This window comes from Saccopteryx leptura, chromosome 4, assembly GCF_036850995.1.
Source record: "Saccopteryx leptura isolate mSacLep1 chromosome 4, mSacLep1_pri_phased_curated, whole genome shotgun sequence".
NCBI classification, from domain to species: domain Eukaryota; kingdom Metazoa; phylum Chordata; class Mammalia; order Chiroptera; family Emballonuridae; genus Saccopteryx; species Saccopteryx leptura.
In genome coordinates, this window is record NC_089506.1 from 72,546,600 (window position 1) to 72,570,845 (window position 24,246).

Below are 24,246 nucleotides of genomic sequence, written 5' to 3' on the forward strand. Positions count from 1 at the left end.
ATAACCCTAAAGAAATTATACTTAACTGAGTGTTCTTTTTCTGACACTTTCTCCTGACACTCCCAAATAATTTTCTCTTAAGTTTCTTGCATATGACAATATGTTCTTGGCCTTCAGTTCACATGTTGGCTATACGATATATAAGTACACTCACTGAGTGAGACGGTTTATGAAAGTCTGCTTACACACCCATTGTTTGAATTTAAATGCATGACCAGTGTGAAGTACATTCACACTGAGATTTAACTTATTTTTCTACAAAATGACCTTGATAACTATTATTAAGAATTACTTAAGATAATGCCAGTTAGTTTTGTTTTTAATAGGAACCAGGGTAATATATAGTTAGCAATAATGTTATGCATTATGCTATAATTATCTACCTTAAGGGTAAAGAGTATACAAAAATATAAACTTCTTGCCTGACCAGGCAGTGGTGCAGTGGATTGAGCGTCGAACTGGGACGCAGAGAACCCAGGTTTGAAACTCCAAGGTCACTGGCTTGAGTGCGAGGTCACCAGCTTGAGTGCGGGCTCACCAGTTTGAGCTTGGGGTCACTGGCTTGAGCATGGGATAATAGACATGAACCCATGGTTGCTGGCTTGAGCCCAAAGGTTGCTGGCTTAAAGCTCAAGGTCACGGGCTTGAGCCCAGGGTGCTGGCTTAAGCAAGAGGTCACTCTCTCTGCTGTAGCCCCCTGGTCAAGGCACATATGAGAAAGCAATCAATGAACAACTAAGGTGCCGCAATGAAAAATTGAAGCTTCTCATCTCTCCCTTCCTGTCGGTCTCTGACTATCCCTCTCTCTACCTCTCTGTCTCTGTCATACAGACACACACACAGACACACACAAACTTTTCTAGAGTTGTACTATGCATTAGGCAAGTTCAATTAATGAAGTTAATTAGTTTAGAAATATGTGTCAATTTAGCTAATAGTCTCAACATATTATGTTCACTTGGCTGTCTCTTAAAAGAAGTATTTTGAGGAAGTATAATAAGTGTCATGTGTGTGAAATACTATTTTTCCTTCCTTGGTAAACATTATCAGAATGAAAAGAGAAGTAAAGACTTAATTTATTCATTTTATACAATAATAGACTTTTTACGTTTAGAAGTATTCAGGTTGCAGGAAGTTTTAAACATAAGGACAAGGGAAAAACATGAAAATAAATTATAATCAGGCAGAAAATTCATATTATATATAAAATTTTTAAACAAAAATTACTCTGATAATGTCATAGTGGCAGTAGACAAAGAACTAAGGAATAAAAACCTTTTTGTTCTATCTAAAGAGTCATTACAAATCTTCTCAGAAATGAGTGTAATTACTATTTTTATTTTACCAAATTATTTAATGAAATATTTTAAATTAAGCTTGACCAAGCAGTGACACAGTGGATGGAGCATCGGCCTGGGACTCTGAGGACCTAGGTTTGAAATCCTGAGTTCACCGGCTTGAGTGTGGGATCATAGACATAACCCCATGGTTGCTGGCTTGAGCCCAGAGCTCTGGCTTAAAGCCCAAGGTTGCTGGCTGAGCCCAAGGATGTTGGCTTGAGCAAAGGGTTACTTGCTCTGCTATAGCCCCCGGTCAAGGAACATATGAGAAAGCAATCAGTGAATAACTAAGGTACTGCAACTATGAGTTGATGCTTCTCATCTCTCTCCCTTCCTGTCTATCTCTTTCTCTCTCTTGCTAATTAAAAAAAAAAATATATATATATATATATATATATATATATAAAGACTATAATAAATCATACTTGTCTCTTTAAAAAGATAATAGGTTTTCAGCTGACATGTCAATCTAAATTTATATGTATTGTGTCTAAGTGTTATTAGTACCACAACTTCGTTTATCACCATCTTGGGGCAAGTTTGAAATCATAGCCGAGAAATGCCTTATTTAATCAATTTTCTGATCCTTACTTGACTGTACTGCAAAACGGGAATTACTTAGATCTTTTTGCAAAGCACTTATTCTCAGTAGAATATCATTGAAGTTTGACTTTCAAATTTCTGAAACCAAAAGTCTTATCTTTAGCGTAACTAAAATAGCTATGTAGTCTAAAAGTAGTTTTAATATTTTGGAGATAATTTAGAACTGTATTAATCATATCTTATTAGGAAAATTAAGTGTGGCAGAGTGCTTATTGTTAAGACTACCTGAGTTAGTTATACTTTCCTAAACTACACTGCCGTCCATTCCACTGGCATTTTATCTTGCTTTAAGATGGATTATGCATATTTTCTTTACTAATTAGTAAAATGAGTCTTCTTTTATAGTTTTGTGATACTAAAATAAAACACTGTATAGAAGATCATATTGTTATTTTTGCTTATACTGATTATCACTACTAGGCACTTAAGCACTCTAATACATCCTCATTTGAGATAATGTCTCCATTTTACAGGTAAGGAAACAGGCTTAGAGGAAGGAGATAAATGGTTTACTATAGAAACATTCATAGTAAGATGGTAGCAATTCTTCTGACCTTTTGGTTTTTAAGCAGGAGTTGTCAGAAAAGTTACCACAGGGATAACTGGCTTGTGGCGGCCAAGCATCCTCATGATCCTTCTGACCTTTTGGACTTTAAGATGGTAGATCCAGAACATGAGGCCGGCTCTGCTATAACTACAAAGGCCATGTTTTTAAATACTCAATTTGCCTACTGATTAGTGCAAAATCTGTTCTTTTATAGATAGATAGATAGATAGATAGATAGATATAGATTAGTAGCTTTACTTGATTATTTTTCCCTTTATCGTTTAATTTTAAGACTGTAGCTTGGTTTGAAAGGAAAATATTTTGTAAATGTAATAACTCAAGTTCCCAGAAAAGTACACGAGCTCTACAGAGATGCATATAAACTGCCTCTCATGTCAACTTGATCTGAAATTTCTGTGAGCATTATTATTAATAATTGTTCAGGGCTTTTTTTCGCTGAAGTGTAATTTTTTTCACTAATCTCTGGAATTTGAAATAATATGGCACAGTAAATTAATTTGGTGATGTTTAATTAACAAGATTACTTTATTATAAATGTACAAATACCTATATACAAATTATGAAATAATATATACAAATTATCTCACCAGTTAAACTAGTGAAATAGGATAGTTACAGAAATGAAAGTTACAAATTTTTCTTGTCTTACCATATATATGTGCAGAGGCATGAGAAAAAAGAGTATGTTCTATAATTTACTTTTTTATTTCATAATTTTTTATATAGGTTTTAGACTTAGTAAGCTATTTGGCAATATTCTAGTGGACCAAGGGGGAGATTGATATCTGTGCCTGCTCTCTTGAGAATTACTGTAAGGGACAGGAACAACATAAAGTGAAACCAGGAGAGAAGATGTGAGATCTGGAGAGGTTTTTGTTTTATTTCTTTTTTAATGGAAAAAAAATAACATTGAGGTTGTTTTCTAAGAGAATGATTCAACAAAGACAATAAAATTGATGATGCAGTAGTCAAAGGAGAATTGCCAGAACAATATTCTTGCATTGGAGAGAGAATGGAATCTAACACAAAGTGGAAAGATTGGCTAAGTAAGAGCACAAATAGTTGTTACCTGCCGTAACAGGAGAGAAGGAAGAAGGGTATAGTGTTAGGAGCTTGATAATGTTCTCCTTTTGTGGGGGCTTTTTTTCCACAGTGAGACAGAAAGCAGTCACCAGCCCAGACATGTGGAGAGTGTGTTGGTAGTTTGAGGAAAAAAGAGAAGGTATAAAATAGTAATAGCTAATACGTATCAAACATTTACACTATAACGGACATCATTTTAACCACTTCATATGAATCTACCCATTTGATCATGCTAAAGACCATGCTTCAGTTGAGAAGCTTAATGCATTAGAAGCTTTGAGTGTTATGCCCTAGTGGCAGCATCTTCCACTAGAGCGAATGGGGCCATCATGAAGGGTCTTATAAGCCATACTTAGTAAATTAGAACTTATCCTGTAAGTATAGGAAATAAAGTGGAGGAACAGATGACGGAAGTGTGTTGTTCCACAGAATTATAAATAAAAAATGTGATAGGATCAGTTTTACATTGGTGAAAGAACTGTAAATATTATGAAAAGGGTCCTACAGAAAGGCCAAATGTTTGAGGCAGGATGGCCAAAGAAAAGATGAGTAGGGCTTAAACTAAGGTAAATTACAGTGGAAATATAGGAGAAGGAACAAGTTTAGAAATATTCACACCGTCAAGTGAACAGGACATGCTAATCACAGTTGTGGGAGCCAGTCTAAAAGGATGTCAGTTTTCTGGCTTTGTGTTGAAAAATAAAATGCTTACCTAATACCAATACATGGAATTGAAAGCAAGTTTAAAGGAAAAATGAGTTCAGTTGGGTAAATTATAATATAATTTGAATATAAAAAACATGTATAGAATTTACATAATTAATGGCATTGGTATAAGTTGTAAATATATCATCAAATTATTCATATATACATTCTGAGTAAAAATGAATCATTAAAGCATTTACATGATTTTATAATTAATTGAATTTAGAAAGCATTTTTTAAAGTATTTAACATCCATTTTTTTATTGTCTTCCTTATCTCCCAATTCTTCTCTAAAACAAATATACTATAGTATATCTCATTACTTAGACTTAGCAAAACTAAAACTAAATAATGTTACAGCTTTATTGAGATTTAATTTTATACAATTTGATGATTTTGGACATATTCATACACCATGATATCATCACCAAAATCAACTAAACATTTATCTTTTAAATTAGTATTTCCATATATTATCAAGGATTGACTTTTTCCCCATGTCCTTCAATTTATTAGATATATCATACGATGGTATAGTTCATTTCGAGTGTTAAAGGGGCCTAAGAAGTCGCCTAGCTCTCATTTTAGAGATAAGGGAATAATCAGTGACTTGCCCAAAGTTACAGAGTTAACTGGCAAACTAGGACTTGAATAAGAGAGACTCTTATCTCCAGTAATTTTGTTTTTCCTATTACATCTCAGATACCGTACATAAACTGTAAAAATTGGAAAAGCCAAGTGGTCATTTACTCTAACCTTCTTATTTAATACTTTTAATCCCTTGGCGACATCCCAGATAAACTTTGCCAGGTAGGAAATTCACATTATCTCAAGGCTGTTCTGGTTGTCTGTTCTCATTTGTTAGAGAATATGGAAACAAAAATCTTGCCCTCAGCCCCGATATCAATAAAAGAATGGAACAATGCCTCTAATTTATCTGTGGTTATGGTGACTGGTGCCTGCTTTTTATTTCTTTCTCCAAACATAAGTATTTTATTCTAAAAGCCTTTTAGTTTTGGTTTCAGTTTTAGGTGTCTTTTTTTCTACATAGGTATTGTATCCTTCCGAAGGCAGGATATGATTATGGTTAATGTTAATCACCTAATCAAAAGTGTCTGATTTGTCTGATGTACAGGGTTTTTTTCCCCCTTGCTACCAGGTTTTGTTTCTGAGAGCATCTCTAGTCCTCTTGTGTCTTAAGTTATTGCTCAAGGAGCAATCCTTAATCTTTTCTTGGAATTTCTTGAAATTTTTAAGGCCTAGGAGATATATATGACAAAATATTGCTCTGTATTTTCCTATCTCATCTGTCACAGATTCTGAAATAATATACTTTTTCTTACTGTTATATCCCTTAACCATATTTACTAGGGATTTACTATATATTCAGTAACATATTATATATGTTTTATCCAAGTACAATTAGACCTAGAAGTCATTTAGAGACATATCATGTTTGGGGGGTTATCCATGTTACATATTTTTATTCCTCTTCCTTTCTACATTCATATCATGTGGATTAATGTTATATTCTAGTGAAAAGCTCATTTCTATTTTATTCCTAAATTAGAATTTTTTTTCTAGCTTTCATTCTTTTATTATTCATTTAGCATACTAACATTTAAGTAAATAATTTTTAGATTCTATTTCATGTCTTAAGCTCCTATAGCATTCACATAATTTCACTTTTCTCCTGATACACTGACTAGGATCCTGGATGGATGGAGATATATATATATATATATATATATTATAGTTTTGCATGTTATCAATATATCTCTTAAGGTTTGCTTTCTTTTTTAAAATTGAAAAATACAAAATTTTTATGTTATCTGTATCAAAATATATTTAAATGAGCAAATTTTATAAAAAGTAAATGCATAGCACAAGTGTTACCTGCAGTCACACTTTAATTTCTTAGACATTTAACAATAACCTTTTTAGATTTTCTTGACCCTGTGTTCTTTTGCTAAACCCAGTCTTCACAGATTTTAGCAACCAAGCCAAAAGACTATACATTGACATTTGGAATTCCCTTGAATTAACTCTTCCATCAAAAGCTGGCACCATCCTAACTGATATTTTGAATGAGAGTTGCAGACTATGTGTTATATGAGATTTAAATAGCATAAGAATTTATTTTGTAGTGCCTGGTACCTTTTGAGTTTTACCAACTTCAAAAAGAAGGATGTTCAGCCTGACCAGGCAGTGGCACAGTGGATAGATCGTCGGACTGGGATGCAGAGGACCCAGGTTTGAGACCCCAAGGTCGCCAGCTTGAGTGTGGGCTCATCTGGTTTGAGCAAAGCTCACCAGCTTGGACCTAAGGTTGCTGGCTTGAGCAAGGGGTTACTCTGTCTGCTGAAGGCCCACGGTCAAGGTACATATGAGAAAGCAATCAATGAACAACTAAAGGGTGGCAACGAAAAACTGAGTATTGATGCTTCTCATCTCTCACCGTTCCTGTCTGTCTGTCCCTATCTATCCCTCTCTCTGACTCTCTCTCTGTCTCTGTAAAAAAAAAAAAAAAAAGGATGTTCAATAGTATTAAAACTTGAACATTTTTTAAACTTAGTTGAAGATGACTTGATGTCATGTAGCATATCTGTCTGCTCCTGCCATTCTATCTGTCCTTATCTGCAGAAATTGTTGTAGTCAGTCTTTATCCTTTTTTAAACTAAATTTTATTGTCAATTCTAAGATCTCATTTTACTTGACTTCTCAGTAGTGTGTGACTGAGTTGACTTTTCTTCCTTGAAACTCCTTTGCCTGCTGAATATTTCCTACCTCATCAGCTATTCATTTCTGGTCTCTTTTCTACATCCTCCTATATTCTATATTTCTAGGAATGTCCCGGGGCTTTGGTTTCTTCTAGACCCCACTCTCTATCAGGCATCCCCAAACTGCGGCCCACGGGCCGCATGTGGCCCTCTGAGGCCATTTATCCGGCCTCCTGCCGCACTTCCAGAAGGGGCACCTCTTTCATCGGTGGTCAGTGAGAGGAGCACTGTATGTGGCAGCCCTCCAACGGTCTGAGGGACAGTGAACTGGCCCCCTGTGCAAAAAGTTTGGGGGCCCCCGATAAGTAGTCTTATCCAGGTATAGAATATTACCCAACATCTACATGCTTGTGATTTGCAAGTTTATCACCACTTGATCAAGTATGTTTTTATTTGTTGTTCATTTCCTCTTTCACCTGAAGATAAGTTCTATAGAGCTGGAAATTTATTTCTTTTTATTTTTTACTCTCAATGGCTAGAACAATGTCTGATACATGGTACATATTTAGTACCTTACATAGAATAACTTTTTGGTTTATGAGTAGTTCACCTTTAATTTTGGTCATAATAGTGAATCAGTCAATTATTACCTTTCTGTTTAGATAAAAGTATATGTTGTATCCAATTTTTTATTCCAGTAATATTAAGAAAGTTATCTCATTACCTAAATTTATTTCAGCTAAGTTTATTACATTTATTTTAACTGGTATGAGTTAAAATGTTAAATAAAATGGATTTTTTAAAGATTTAGATAGAGGTTTTTTAGATACTGCTTTTGAAAGACTATACTTTAAAGGTTCTTTTAAAAAGATGTTATTTAATTAAATACTTCATTTTCTGCATAGTAAACTATGAATGTGTTTAACATTTTTCTATGACTTGTGAATTTGCTTTGTGTTGTGAAACATTTTGTAAACAAAATGTGGTACCTCAGTAATAGGATCTATAAAACAAACATGAAATGTGGGGATTGATACTAACATTTTTCACTGAAGATTAACTCAGAAAAATACAGTAGTTAACCATAAATGTCAACTTGAGTCTGTTCTGAGATAAACACTGAAAAATCAGTCATGTGTCCATACAGAAATCCAGGGGAAAATAGGTTAAACTGTAAGTAACATTTATCTCCCACTATATAACCAAAAAAATTTTATACTTACAAGTTTTTATTTATATGTAAATGAGGACCAAATTAAATAAAACCAAATTTAAGACGTATTAGTCTAAAAAGAACTGTTCAGATTTGATTTATTAGAGCTATGAGCCTTATTTAACTTTTAAGTTACTACAGTTGAAGTTATCATTATTAATCTCAATTAATTAATTTGACCTTTCTTTTCTGTTTTAATTTTAGAGAACTATAAATTGTTGAAAAATTGAGCTGACTCTGAACTTTTAATATTAAGTCATACATACCATTTGAAATGCTTTGTTTCTGCTTGTGCTCTCTGCTAAACTTTTTTTTCCATTGAATCTGTGCTACTTCTTTGCCAATGTTTTCCACTATAGAATCTCCATCTCGCAACCTTGCTTCTCGTGAGCGCATTTACAAAAATTATGGTGTAGCTGGGCCTGCCTCTGCTCTTTCATCTCTGTCTCACAAACTGAAGGGTGGGTATGCGTGCATTCATGGATGGGCCATTCCTAATGAACATAGGTGATTTGAATGAAAAAGTTATAGTTCACCTCAGTCATTTTCATCCCATTCCATTTTTTAAGATTAAAGTTTATTATTTCATTTAAATTTTGATATTTGGGGTTAATTTGTGATATATCTGTTCAATATTACAGTATTGATTATCCTGATACACATGTTGACTATATCTTTAGGCTAATTATTACTCTTGTTTAATTCCTAACTTGTATGATGTCTTAAAAATACACTAGATATAGTTTATAGAAAGGAGTGCTTATTTTGAGGTATTGTAAAATTAGTCCTTTAGGGGCAAGATGGTGGGGCAAAAGTAGGTTTATAGTTGTTAATATGCGAAACACTGATTTATTCTAGTATTATTTATTAACTAATTGTATTATTTTCCATATGAACAACTGTAAATTTCCTTTTGCCCCACCCTATGTGTAAGTCATGAAGCACCTTGTGATCTATAAGAATATAAAATCTTATATGACAGGTTAGTCTTTAAGTCATTTTTCTGACATATGATGCACAAATTATTTTTCTATTTTAATGTTTTATGAGAAACACTTTGATAATTAGGTTACATTTTCTTTATTTTAAATTTCTGATATTATTTTCATAGTCCCTTAATTTAAAATTTTTAAACTTAGTAATATTTAACTATATTGACAATTGATTTCAGAGAATTAAAAAATATGCTTTTGGTGTTTTAAAATATTATAGATGCCTACTTATATATTTTTGTCTGAAAGTAATATTTAAACTTTTAAAATCCTATATTTAATAAAATTTTTTAAAGTTGCAGGAATGTCTAATATACTGTATGTTTTTCAAGTAATTTTTAGTTTTCTTTTTTCTTAGAAATGGGTAAAACAGTTTTACATTTCTCTATATAGTAGACAGTAATACTATACTATATTATAGTATAATAATAGTTTTATAGAACCTGATCTTTATATAACCTGATATCTATAGTATTCATATATAGTGTTATGTAACCTGATATATATTACATATGGCATATAATATTACAGTATAGTATTATATATGGTATAGTATGGAGTCAAAAATTGAGGATTTCCAATTTTTGCATAAAAACAATTAGTAGGTCATTACTGAATGAGTACTTAACATTAAACATGTTTACTGATTTGTTTGTACTAAATTTCTATCCTGTCCTGTATTATGTTTTTCAGAATTATTTTGAGGTTAGAAAATATTTTGCCTATAAGCATATGATAAATGTAATAATTAAATTAGTTTAGTTAAGTGATGAATGTGAAAGTATGTGTGAACTAAAGATTTTAAACCAGATATTTATTTATTGATACTTGAAGCAGCCATAACATGACAATTTTTAGTAATATTTACTACACACCTTAACACTTTTGAAACCCAATGAAGTTAAACATCAGTTAGCATATAAGTTTACCACACATAACAAACTTGACATATTTGTTTTGAATATATATATGAAATATGTTTTGGAGAAGTAAATTTTTCAAAAATTTAATTATAATTTGACAAGTAAATCTGAGGAAGAAATGATTTCACCTGGACTCCCAATAGGTCACCTCTATCACACATGCAAACTCCCGCTGTCACCACTTACAGAGCTTAAGGAAATACTCACCACTACTAGAGATATGAAACTAAGGTGTACAGATAGATGCCTGTGCTCTCTAACCCGCTCTGTATAACATTTTTGCTAGAACATAACAAATGGTGTTTCTGATATTTAAAAATTGTTCAATCACAGAGGAAAGACTTTAAAAGGAATTGAGCATCATTACTTTAGAAAGTAAACTCTCCAATTCACAAATTGATCTTTTGTTTTATTTTTTTAAAGATTTTATTTATTCATTTTAGAGGAGGGAGGGGGAGAAAGAGAGAAAGGGGGGAGGAGCAGGAAGCATCAACTCCCATATGTGCCTTGACCGGGCAAGCCCAGGGTTTTGAACCGGTGACCTCAGTGTTCCAGGTTGATGCTTTATCCACTGCACCACTACAAGTCAGGCCACAAATTGATCTTTTAGCGGGAGGCGTGCCAGATATAAAAGATTAACTACTTATTTGTCTAAATTCAGCATTATATATTGTTCAACTTCCAAAATAAATGTGATGATGAAGGCATTGCTGGCTATGAGATTAATAACGAAAAATTAGTACTCCACTGGCATGTTGTAGTTGAAGTGTGCTCTAAATAGGCTATTTGCCATACTTTATTATTGCAGAATTACTTAACTTTCAAACATCCAACCCTTATATAATAATGGTTACTGTCACCTCTGCCCTGTGGCTTTGGGAGCCATAATTATAAAAAGTAGATTTTTGGAGAATGAGAAGATTTGGGACTAGCAGAAGAAACATTAAGAAAATAGGAATTCATTTACTCATTCAACACATATTTATTGAGTACTTAACTATATCTCCGGACCCATTCTTGACATGTTATCAGTGAAGAGGAATAGACAAAAATGCCAGTTTTTGCAGATCTTCCATCAGAAGGGCAGATTGTATGGCAATATTGTCTTGACCTATAGATAACTAGAGTATGATTGCAAACACATATGTGCACTTGAATGCACAGGCACACATACAAGTAAGCCAGAAAATATTTCCCTATGTTATTCAACTTGTTCACATTCTTTTCCTCCCTTAAAATAATACCTGCATTGTAACCAGTTAACAGGCTTATCTGAATATACTAAGTGTGTGTGTGTGTGTGTGTGTGTATAATTTTTTTATTTTTTTTTTACAGAGACAGAGAGAGAGTCAGAGAGAGGGATAGACAGGGACAGACAGACAGGAACGGAGAGATGAGAAGCATCAGTCATTAGTTTTTCATTGTGCATTGCAACACCTTAGTTGTTCATTGATTGCTTTCTCATATGTGCCTTGACCACGGGCCTTCAGCAGACCGAGTAACCCCTTGCTTGAGCCAGCGACCTTGGGTCCAAGCTGGTGAGCTTTTGCTCAAACCAGATGATCCCGCGCTCAAGCTGGCGACCTCGGGGTCTCAAACCTGGGTCCTCAAACATCCCAGTCCGACGCTCTATCCACTGTGCCACTGCCTGGTCAGGCACTAAGTATATTTTTTAAAAATATATAAATAATTCTAGAATTTATATCTGGAATTTCAGTTTTTCATATGCATCACTTTAATCAGATTACTTTCCTCCTAACAACTAATATCACCTGCACTAAGACTGTGAGAGTTTTTACGTTAGGGAGGAAGTTATGTTGTAGGTTGTACCACATGCGACAAAGAGCACCTGGCTCTAATGCCTCAAAGGAAATCAGGAAAGAGTAGGAAGGAGATATACTGAGTGAACCAGAAACAATAGTGTCCATGAAGAAATATCTAGTATTTTTAATAGAAAAAAGGTAGATTAGCCCTGGCCGGTTGGCTCAGCGGTAGAGCGTCGGCCTAGCGTGCGGAGGACCCGGGTTCGATTCCCGGCCAGGGCACACAGGAGAAGCGCCCATTTGCTTCTCCACCCCTCCGCCGCGCTTTCCTCTCTGTCTCTCTCATCCCCTCCCACAGCCAAGGCTCCATTGGAGCAAAAGATGGCCCGGGCGCTGGGCATGGCTCTGTGGCCTCTGCCTCAGGCGCTAGAGTGGCTCTGGTCGCAACATGGCGACGCCCAGGACGGGCAGAGCATCGCCCCTGGTGGGCGTGCCGGGTGGATCCCGGTTGGGCGCATGCGGGAGTCTGTCTGACTGTCTCTCCCTGTTTCCAGCTTCAGAAAAAAAAAAAAAGAAAAAAGGTAGATTATTTTTCTCTTATCTTTTTTATCTGTTATTTTCCTGGCTCCTTATTTCAAGGTCCCCCGCAATTCAGACTTGGACTACTAATTCTGAGGATCCTCTTTTATTCCAAGGGGACACAAGCTCCAAGTTCTAACCAGCCAAGCTTAATGAACTGTATAAGCTTCTAGAGTACAGTCTGTTTATAAACAATAGACTTCCTCAATTACATGGATTTAATAATACCTTTAGGCATTCATAATGTTGCTTATAAATTATTCTAATCCAATCATTAAATAGAGTGTCTCCTAAGCAGCTCTTTATTAGTCTAATTCTATCTGTGGAGTTGAAAGTGATAAATGTATTTATAAAGTCAGTTTTCTAGTTCAACAAGACCTGCACCATTAATCCCTAGTAAAGATGTGAGATAGCACTGTAGTGGAAATTTAGCTCAACTACTCATATTTCCAAAACACAATTTTTTCTAATATTGTATTCTAAAATATATATATATATTAATTTTTTTTCTTTCTAGTCCCTGACTGAATTTAAATTCTCACTAATTATTTTAGTAAGGCTGAGGTTCAGATATGATGAATAATTCATACTGTTGCATAGGCACTGTTCAGTCTGTTTTGCATCCACAAAAATTGTTTTTCATGGAAATGGTTCTATAGTGATGCAGTAGAAATTTTATGAGAAATAATTTCCTTGTTATGCTTTATTTTTCAAGTATTTTTGTAAAGCAATATAAATTTCTTAGCTGTGTTTTTTTAATCAGTGTTTAGTGGCTATCAGTAAGTTATAATTTTATTAACATATTTTACTATGAAATGGACCTCACAGGTGACAGAGGAACTATCTCAACATCTTCTAGACCAGTCTGCACATCAGGAAAATCAGAACTATCTTCCAAACACAGCAGATCAGTTAAACCTGATGGACGTATGAGCCGGCCTACTGCTGATCAGAAGAAACCAAGGGGTACAGAAGGTTTATCAGCTAGTGAATCCCTCATGTTGAAATCTGATGCTGCAAAGTTGAGGTCAGATTTTCATAGTAGGTCATTGTCCCCCAACCATAACACCTTGCAGACGCTGAAATCTGATGGGAGGATGTCTTCTAGTTTCAGAGCTGAATCCCCGGGACCAGGTTCTCGGTCATCATCTCCTAAGCCAAAGACTCTCCCAACCAATAGGTCTAGCCCATCTGGTGCTAGTTCTCCCCGTTCCTCCTCACCACATGATAAAAATCTACCTCAAAAAAACACTGCTCCTGTTAAGACAAAACTTGATCCTCCTCGGGAACGTTCCAAATCAGACTCCTACACACTTGATCCAGATACCCTCCGCAAGAAGAAAATCCCCCTCACAGAAACACTGAGGGGACGATCAACATCACCAAAACCAAAAACAGTACCAAAGGATTCAAAAGATTCCCCTGGATCTGAAAATAGAGCTCCTTCTCCTCATGTAGTACAAGAAAACCTTCACAGTGAGGTAGTTGAAGTATGCACTTCAAGTACTTTGAAAACAAACAGTCTGACAGATAGCGCCTGTGATGAAAGCAGTGAATTTAAGAGTGTGGATGAAGGTTCAAATAAAGTTCATTTCAGCATAGGAAAAGCCCCACTGAAAGAGGAACAGGACATGAGAGCATCCCCCAAAATAAGTCGAAAATGTGCTAATAGACACACCAGGCCCAAAAAGGAAAAATCCAGCTTTCTCTTCAAAGGAGATGGAGCCAAACCTTTAGAGCCAGCCAAACAAGCCATGTCTCCTTCCGTAGCTGAGTGCGCCAGAGCAGTCTTTGCCTCTTTCCTGTGGCATGAAGGCATAGTGCACGATGCAATGGCTTGTTCTTCATTCTTAAAATTTAATCCTGAACTTTCCAAAGAACATGCTCCTATAAGAAGTAGTTTAAACAGCCAACAGCCTTCAGAAGAAAAAGAAACCAAATTGAAAAATAGACACTCATTGGAAATATCATCTGCACTGAATATGTTTAATATTGCACCTCATGGACCAGATATATCCAAAATGGGTAGTATCAACAAAAATAAGGTGTTGTCTATGCTTAAGGAACCACCTCTGCATGAAAAATGTGAGGATGGGAGAACTGAAGCCACTTTTGAAATGTCCGTGCACCACCCAATGAAGTCTAAATCTCCTCTTCCCTTAACTTTACAACATTTAGTGGCATTCTGGGAAGACATCTCTTTGGCTACTATCAAAGCAGCTTCCCAGAATATGATTTTTCCAAGTCCTGGTTCTTGTGCAGTCCTTAAAAAGAAAGAGTGTGAAAAAGAGAATAAGAAAGCCAAAAAAGAAAAAAAGAAAAAAGAAAAGGCAGAAGTTCGGCCTAGGGGTAATTTATTTGGTGAGATGGCCCAGCTGGCAGTAGGAGGGCCAGAGAAAGATACCATCTGTGAGCTGTGCGGAGAGTCACATCCATACCCAGTGACATATCACATGAGACAGGCTCACCCAGGTAAACGATATTATTAAATATATGTGAGTACTTTTTCTGAAAAAAATGAACTAGGTACTTCTAACTTCAGATGTTCTATAAATTCTGTGAAAATACAGGGAAACTCTTGCTCAGAATTTATAGTATCTTATAATTTTAAAGTGCATTATCAGTATAGGTTTTTTTGTGAAAAAGGTAAGGCAGTTTAGTACTATTTCATGTTAATGTGTTGCATTAAACAAAGATGCTGTTAAGGTATCTCACATAGTAGAAATAATGACATGTCCATATATTGAGAAAAGGCCCCAATATTAGGTTTCCTTTGATTTTAATGTTTTCCTGTTCAAAATTACAAATTAAATTAGATTATACTGATTATCATGATAATGAAATTATCTCTTTCATCAGAAAAGAGTGATAAATTAACTCTTTCATCAGAAAACTATATTTTACTTAAAAGTAAGGATTTCTGTAACCACTAATTAGTATTCCAAAATTCACCCATTACAAGTTTGGTTAAATTTTTTTCTCTTTCTACATATTACACTTTCTTTTGTAAAGTATGTAATTCCTTAAAATACATCAATCTTGCAGAATATTGTACATATTTTATTTAATTTTATTAACATACTTAAGTAAATCTAAATGTACCCACACTGTGTATTTCTTTTCATCTGTCTGTATGGAGTATTTTAGGTATCATTTAATTGATTACTTGTTGGTCAAGTATGTTATTTTTCTGATATACCTATAGTTAATACCTAAAAAAAAGGAAGGAAGACATACTCCAGTGTTTTGCTTTACTTAAAGAAAATCTGTCATAAAGTTATAAGTGGCAAGGATCAGACCACTAGGGACACTTACTTTGTTTTTGTTGCAAGGTTGTGGCCGTTATGCTGGTGGACAGGGTTATAATAGCATTGGCCATTTTTGTGGAGGCTGGGCTGGCAACTGTGGTGATGGTGGCATAGGAGGAAGCACTTGGTATCTGGTGTGTGATCGCTGTAGAGAAAAATACCTCCGTGAGAAACAGGCTGCTGCAAGGGAAAAGGTATTTTTATTCTGTTCTGGTTATACTGTTAATGATAAGCCTTATAAAAAAATTTGTGATCATATTTTGTCAGATAACTCCACATAATTGATATTAAAGATCAGCTTTATAAGAGTAATATACAGATTTTATATCTGTACTAGGATAACACAAGACAACTAATCTGTGGCCCATATGCCTTATTGAGAAGCGTTTATTGTGTGATTCTTCATTATTAATTGACTTATTCTACACATATACATAGCTTTCCTCTTAACCTTCCCCCCCTCAACTTTCCCTCTTTTTCCTTTTCTTTTTGTATTCACTCTCTCTTTCTTAATACCTAATTATGTTGTAGAACTCATGAAAACTCAAAGTCATTCAATATAGTGCTACACCTGTTTAAAATTTTTGCTGAATATATATAGTTTCAATCAGCAGGAAAAGCATGAAGTGAATGTCATTTTTGGTTATCACTGTTACTTTAAAATGATAGTAAAAGTGTAATTTTTATTAAATACTCAAAATACTTAGGTTAAGAAATTAAGAATTTGACTATAAATAGGAAAAGATCACTACAAAGTTTTCTTTGCCAGGTCAAACAATCTAGGAGGAAACCAATGCAAGTGAAGACACCTCGTGCCTTGCCCACTATGGAAGCTCACCAGGTGATCAAAGCAAATGCACTCTTCCTGCTGTCTCTGAGCAGTGCAGCAGAGCCAAGCATTCTGTGTTACCATCCTGCAAAGCCATTCCAGTCTCAGCTTCCCAGCGTGAAAGAGGGCATTTCTGAGGATCTTCCTGTTAAAATGCCTTGTCTCTACCTACAGACATTAGCTAGGTAATACAACTTGGTTGTTTTATTTAATAGCTTGGGATTAACAGCTATTGTTGATTAATATTATGCTCTGAATACCCACAATATTACATATTGTGTATAAAGAGACTTCCAAGAATTCATTTCTAAGTTGTCTTAACCAACATAGGATCTTTATAGAGTACAGGCTTTAAGTTATTTACTATTCAAGAAAATGAATGAGAAACACAAATGAGAATGCAAGACTAAATACATTTGAGACCTAGATGGAAATCATCAGGTATCCCAAATGCAACAAATCTTTGGTTTCAGTTCGACCACTTAGTAGACTTAGGTTAACAACTCTTTGTTCCAGTTTGAAAAGGAAAGAATGAAATTGTAAAACATGTAGAAGTGCTAGCATACCATAATTATGGATTTGTATTTAACTCTCTGAGGAATGGACATTCCCCCAACCCTGGAACATTTTATAGATCTAATCTTTCTAAAAGATGACTCTTACATGTTTCTACAAAAAAAGGTGACTGCCTTTATTTCACTATTCTATGCAAGACACATGAGCCTAAACCAAGGCAATGATGATAGGGAATGAGAAGAGAGAATGGCTGTGAGAGAAAACCTAGTGCTCATAGGTCATGGTTTAGGGCTAAGCTTATTACATTACTGAAATATTTTAACCTAGACCCCCTGGATAATTGGTGGGATCATTCACAAAACACCAGAAGAGAGGAAAGTTCTCAAAAGGAAAGAAAATTAATTCAATTTTGAATTTGAAATGTTTGTGGTACCTAGAATATATATGTATAAAATTGTCAAACTTTTAAAGATCCTACTTGTATCTGTAGTTATTTTAATACTTTGTCCGTATAGATTTACAGGTGCTGTTTTTCTACAAAAGAGATTAAAAATGGAAAGTATCTGCATTGCCTTCATACTTGAAGTTTATGGGTTTTATTTAATGCAGGCATCATCATGAAAATTTTGTGGGCTATCAAGATGACAACCTATTTCAGGATGAAATGAGATATCTACGTTCAACATCTGTACCTGCCCCGTACATATCAGTGACTCCTGATGCAAGTCCTAATGTATTTGAAGAGCCAGAGAGCAATATGAAGTCTATGCCACCAAGGTATTTGAGGTCTCTCCTCTCTGTTGAACAGCCAGTGTTTGGTGGAAGAAACACAGCTAGACCAAAAGGCTCTAGACAGTCTTTTGTACATCCATCCTTCCATCTCAGGAAGGACATTGAGTCAGCTCTGCCAACTATTAGAGCAGTAAGAAAAAGTCTGCATACACAAGTAAGGTACAAGGTCCTTGATAGAGAAGCAGACTGGTTATGAAAAAACAACTAATGAAGTAAGTAAAAACAATCTGTTATATGATATAGTTTAGTGCTGTAGTAAATCAGACTAGGGAAAGGTCACTGTGAGGCAGTACGTAGAGAAGGTGACATGAGAGAAGAGCACTAAAAATAAATCTTGAACTTTTTGGAATATTCTTACAATTATCCCCTACCCACCCACTCCCAACTAGGTATAGTATTATTAGAGTAAAGAACTTATTGGAAACTGAATAGAAGGATGTAAATATGATGCAGAGGGAACTGGGTACAGTGAGACTGTTTAGAAGAGTAATGACGTGATAAAGATTCAAAGGTTGTAATGACAGTGTCAGTAGAGGAACAGATAAATTTAGTCAAAGATTTCAACTAGCTATGTGGAATTGGATTATGTTGGCAATAATTATGAGAAAAAATAAAGGAAATATTTTGTAGGAAAAATTAAATAACTTATTTCTTACTCTGGTCATTCAAGAACCACACAGTCCAAACTGACATCCCAGGCACATTTACCCCAATCAGTTATGTCTATTCAATATTTATAGTCTGTTCAAACAAGACTGTGACAGGTGGTGAGTTAAGAAAATGGCCAGGGAGTTATCCACTAACTAGAAAATATGTAAGCTTTACTGAGGGACATAGAATTCAAACATGGCTTGAATGATGGAAAAGAACTCCAGAACTCAAGGTGAGCAAAAATGTCATAATTTGGAATGAGGTGACAGAAAAAAGAATACATGAAAAGAACAATGTGTAAATTTGTCTTAGAAAGAAGAGAAGCTACTTCTCTTTTTAATAAAATGATCCAATAAAGGAAATAATGTAACCATTTCAATAACTTTTCAAGCGGTTTTTGATGTTGCGATAGTAAATAGAAAAATTGTTAGTTAACTTAAACTTGAATGAAAATCACTAAGTTTTATATAGAACATAAGTATAATATAACTCCAATGCCAATAATAAGTTTGTTACTTCTCATTACACTTTGGTGTGGCCATGCTCTGGAAAAGGCTTTGAGCAGCATTTCCCAAGAATGGGAAACTTAATAGAACACTCAAGTACCAAAGAGAATTGAATCATTTTACTTTCTATTTTATTAGGTTTCTGTATGTACAAAATTATTTTCTTTCTTTTCAGTCATGCTTTTGTGTATATCTGCCTGTTTTCCTGAATATTATGACATATGACTTTCACCAGTGTTTTATTTCTGAAAAGAGCTTAGAACATTTAATGCCTTTTTTTTTCATTTAAACTGCAAAGCATATTTAAGGAAACCAAGTTTTATAAAATCGGTCAAAACGTTATTGTATTTGGAATTATCAAATTGATTTAAAGAGAGAGACTATAAAGTTGGCTTTGAATTTGTGTTTTTTCACATGAAATACAAGTTCACCATTTGACTATACTATTACAAACTAAACAGAGTTTCAGCCCTGGCTGGTTTCTCAGTGGATAGGGTGCTGGCCCGACATATGGACATCCCAGGTTCGATCCCTGGTCAGGGCCCACAAAAGAAGGTACCATCTGCTTCTCTCTTCCTCCCTCTCCCCCGTGGTTCAAGTGTGGCCCCAGGCACTGAGAGTAGTTCAGGTAGTTCCAGCATGTCAGTCTCAGACACTAAAAATAGTTCAGTTGATTTAAGCATTAGCCACAGATGGTGGTTGCTGGGTGGATCCTGGTAGAAGTGCATATGGGAGTCTGTCTCACTGTCTCCCTTCCTCTTACCTAAAAATTAAATTTAAATAAATAAATAAATAAAACCTGACCAGGCAGTGGCACATTGGATAGAGCTTAGGACTGGGATGCAGAGGACCCAGGTTTGAAACCCCAAGGTCACCAGCTTGAATGCGGGTTCACTGGCTTGAGTCTAAAGGTCACTGGCTTAAAGCTCAAGGTCGCTGGCTTGAGCAAGGGGTCACTTGCTTTGCTGTAGCCCCCTGCCTTCGGTCAAGGCTCATATGAGAAAGTGATCAATGAACAACTAAGGTGCTGCAACAAAGAGTTGATGCTTCTCTTCTCTCCATTTCTGTCTGTCTATCTGTTTCTCTCTCTCTCTTTGTCACAAAAATAAATAACATAAGTAAAAAAATAAATAAGTATAGTTTAACTTCATTTACTTTTTCTTCTAAGTTTTTATCTATCATCTTGTTTTGTCTGCAGTTTGGAAACTAGTCCCATAACTGATACTGATCTCGCAAAGAGAACTGTCTTCCAAAGATCATACTCAGTTGTTGCTTCTGAATATGATAAACAACACTCCATTTTACCTGCACGAGTCAAAGCCATTCCTAGAAGAAGAGTTAACAGTGGAGACACTGGTAAGTATAAAGATTAAAAGGAAGACTGAATGATACAAATGGTTTTACCTGCAGATATTTTTTAATATCTAATTTTTGAAGAGAAAAGGAATGGATTAATTTTAAATTGCCATAGACATTCCTTCTACGTGACATGGCCATAAATGTGCTTCTCTAAATTTTGCATCTCATTTTGAAGAGACACGCAGAGATCATCCAGTAATATTTAAGAATAAATTGACATTTAAAATCTTACTTGGAAGGCATCTAAACCAAATGTTACTACCATTATTCCTTCCTCTAAGCTTCAGTGAACCAGCAGTTCCAGTGACTTATATTTTCACAATTATCTTCTTGCTCCCAGTAGAAGTTTAATTACTCTATAGCTAGTACCACTCTCAATAGATAATAAAATTTGGGGGTTTGAGTAGCTCTTAAACCATAAAAAAGTTAGGTAATCTGGACCTATTGGTATCAGTAGCCCCAAATTGGGGCTGGTTGATTCTGTCCCAAGCGTAAAGAAAGAAACCAAAAAAAAAGATAATATGGTGATGATTTATCAGGCAGATCACCAGTAAAATGAAGAGATGCCTAACATTTATAGGTATGTGATTTTTTATCTTACTGAAGATCTTAAGGAAAATATTATTGAGCTTCCCCCAATGATTTCTGTGTTTATTTAACAAATATTGGTACTTTTGGCCTTAAAGCACTTTGGTTATAAAGCAGTCTGTTAGAAAATGATGGGGATGAGTTATAGGTTTCATTTAGGGAGAAAATATAGCACTTAGTGTTTTAGGAAACATGAACTTAGATTCAGCCTGTATTCAAAACCCACCTCTACAACTTAATAGCTGTATAACTTTAGGAAAGTAAGATACTTAATCTTTCTAATAAGGCTCAGTAAAAATTGAAGTCATTATAATTTGTGTCAAGTGCAAAAAAAATAAAATTAAGCTCTAAAGTGAATAAACCAGGTACTGGCTTTTGAAGATGGCAGCAGAGTAGGCGAACGCACAGACGCCCAGCTCTCAACACCAAACTGGAATACAAATCAATTTAGGAAAAATCAGCATGAAAAACCAACACTGAACTGCAAGAACAGCTCTCAAAAACCAAGGAGCAAAGAGGAAGCCACAATAAACCTGGTAAGGAGTGCCTGAATCTCCTCTGCTTACAGGAACGGCAGTGGGGGGGTGAGGCTGAGAGCCCAGAGAGGATTTCACAGAGGAAAAAGAGCAGAAACTACTGCTCACAGCCACTTACCTGGCAACCAGGGAGCAAGGTGGGTTGAAAAGACCAGCTTATCTCCCAAGTGGAAAGGACAAGGAGAGGGACAGACTGTGAGGAGCTAAGGTATGCAAGAAACGAAATAAAAAAGCTGACTCATTCGTGCTGGAGGCGGCCATAGCTGGGGGGAGGGACTGAACCTTTCACAAAACAGAGCTGAAGTGCTTCCGGATCAGAGATCTCCGGACATCTATCCAGCTCCAATCAGCGCAACAAGACACAGCTGAAAACAAGAAGTGGGGAGGAGGGGCAGTAACTCAGGTCTCCATGGAGATCTGAGATACACCTCCCCCTACTGAAGCTGAGAAAAAACCCTGCCCCCAGTGAGATTAGTTGGTGGAACAGACCTTCAGCATCTCAGGTTACACCCACAGCATTCCTGGTTACAGTTTCAAGGAAGCCCCCTGCTGAGATCAGTTAAGAAGACTATCACCTGTTAAGAAAACAAACAAATCAAGACTTCAAAGCTGCCCAAATCCGAAAGTGGATTACAAATAATAGCTGATACCAATCCAAGAAGACCTAGAAATAACACAACTGAAAACAGGAAGCAGAAAACACCAAGCCTAGACTCAAGCAACTCTACAAATAAAACACCATTATGAGAAGACAAAGGAGTGCAACCCAAATGAAACCACAAGAGACACCCTTGAGAGATGAGCTGAGTGATATGGAAATAATCAAACTTCCAGATGCGGAGTTCAAAATAATGATTGTAAGGATGCTTAGGGATCTTAGAACAACAATGGAGGGGCAGTTTGAAAACCTAAATAAAGAAATAGCAAATATAAAAAAGGATATTGAAATATTAAAAAAGAATCAGTCAGAGATGACAAATACAATATCAGAAATGAAGACCACAATGGAAGGAATTAAAAACAGGATGGATACAGCAGAGGATCGAATCAGCGAGTTGGAGGACAACTGGAATGAAGGCATGAAAGCAGAGAAGAAAAGAGAAAAGAGACTCAAAAAGTCAGAGGAAACACTTAGAGAGCTCTGTGACAACATGAAGAGAAATAACATCCGCATCATAGGGGTTCCTGAAGAAGAAGAAAAAGAACAAGGGATAGAGACTTTGTTCAATCATATCATAACTGAAAACTTCCCTAAATTAATGCAAGAGAAACTCTTTCAAGTCCAAGAAGCACAGAGAACTCCATTAAAGAGAATCCCAAAGAAACCTACACCAAGACACATCATAATTAAAATACCAAAGCTAAGCGATAAAGAGAAAATATTAAAAGCTGCAAGAGAAAAAAAAGTTATCACCTACAAAGGAGCCCCCATAAGGATGACATCCGACTTCTCAACAGAAACACTTGAGGCCAGAAGGGAATGGCAAGAAATATTCAAAGTAATGCAGAACAAGAACCTACAACCAAGACTACTTTATCCAGCAAGGCTATCGTTTAAAATTGAAGGAGAAATAAAAAGCTTCCCAGACAAAAAACAACTCAAGGAATTCATTACAACCAAACCAACGCTGCAAGAAATGTTAAGGGGCCTGTTGTAAACAGATCAAAGTTGGAAAAGAATATAGCAAAAAAAGGAATACACCTTTAAAGAAGAAAATGGCAATAAACAACTACATATCAATAATAACCTTAAATGTAAATGGATTAAATGATCCAATCAAAAGACATAGGGTAGCTGCATGGATAAGAAAACAGGACCCATACATATGCTGTCTACAAGAGACACACCTTAGAACAAAAGACACACATAGATTGAAGGTAAAAGGATGGAAAAAAACATTTCATGCAAACGGAAATGAAAAAAAAGCTGGGGTAGCAATACTTATATCAGACAAATTGGACTTTAAAACAAAGGATATAGTAAGAGATAAAGAAGGCCACTACATAATGATAAAGGGAGTAATCCAACAGGAAGATATAACTATTATAAATATCTATGGACCTAATATAGGAGCACCCAAATATATAAAACAGACTTTGATGGATTTAAAGGGTGAGATCAACAGCAATACTATAATAGTAGGGGATTTCAATACCCCACTAACATCACTAGATAGATCCTCAAGAAAGAAAATTAACAAAGAAACAGCAGACTTATTGGAAACACTAGATCAACTCGATTTAATAGATATCTTCAGATCCTTTCACCCTAAAGCAGCAGAATATACATTCTTTTCAAGCGCTCATGGTACATTCTCTAGGATAGACCACATGTTAGGGCACAAAAATGCTCTCAACAAATTTAAGAAGACTGAAATCATATCAAGCACCTTCTCCGATCACAACGGCATGAAACTAGAAATGAATCACAGCAGAAAAGCTCAAAAATTCTCAAACACCTGGAAACTAAATAGCAGGGTGTTAAATAATGAATGGATTAAGAATGAGATCAAAGAAGAAATAAAAAAATTCCTAGAAATGAATGACAATGAGCATACAACAACTCAAAATTTATGGGACACAGCGAAAGCAGTGCTGAGAGGGAAGTTCATAGCACTACAGGCACACTTTCAGAAGCTAGAAAAAGCTCAAATAAACAACTTAACCCTGCA

General features: G+C 35.4%; 1 protein-coding gene across 16 annotated transcripts in view; it reads left to right on the top strand.

Annotated features, from left to right (window-relative positions):
• The window catches only part of MYCBP2 (MYC binding protein 2), a 334,178-nt gene that overhangs the window by 263,381 nt on the left and 46,551 nt on the right, over positions 1–24,246 (top strand). For 10 of the 16 annotated variants that reach the window (XM_066380737.1, XM_066380743.1, XM_066380736.1 and 7 more), the window contains 6 exons: positions 8,592–8,693; positions 13,318–14,961; positions 15,822–15,991; positions 16,567–16,811; positions 17,752–17,919; positions 20,290–20,447. In XM_066380737.1, coding sequence (XP_066236834.1) covers positions 8,592–8,693; positions 13,318–14,961; positions 15,822–15,991; positions 16,567–16,811; positions 17,752–17,919; positions 20,290–20,447 — 2,487 coding nt within the window. The remainder of the gene's footprint in view (positions 1–8,591; positions 8,694–13,317; positions 14,962–15,821; positions 15,992–16,566; positions 16,812–17,751; positions 17,920–20,289; positions 20,448–24,246) is intronic. The other 6 variants (XM_066380744.1, XM_066380742.1, XM_066380750.1 and 3 more) reach the window with 1 other exon arrangement.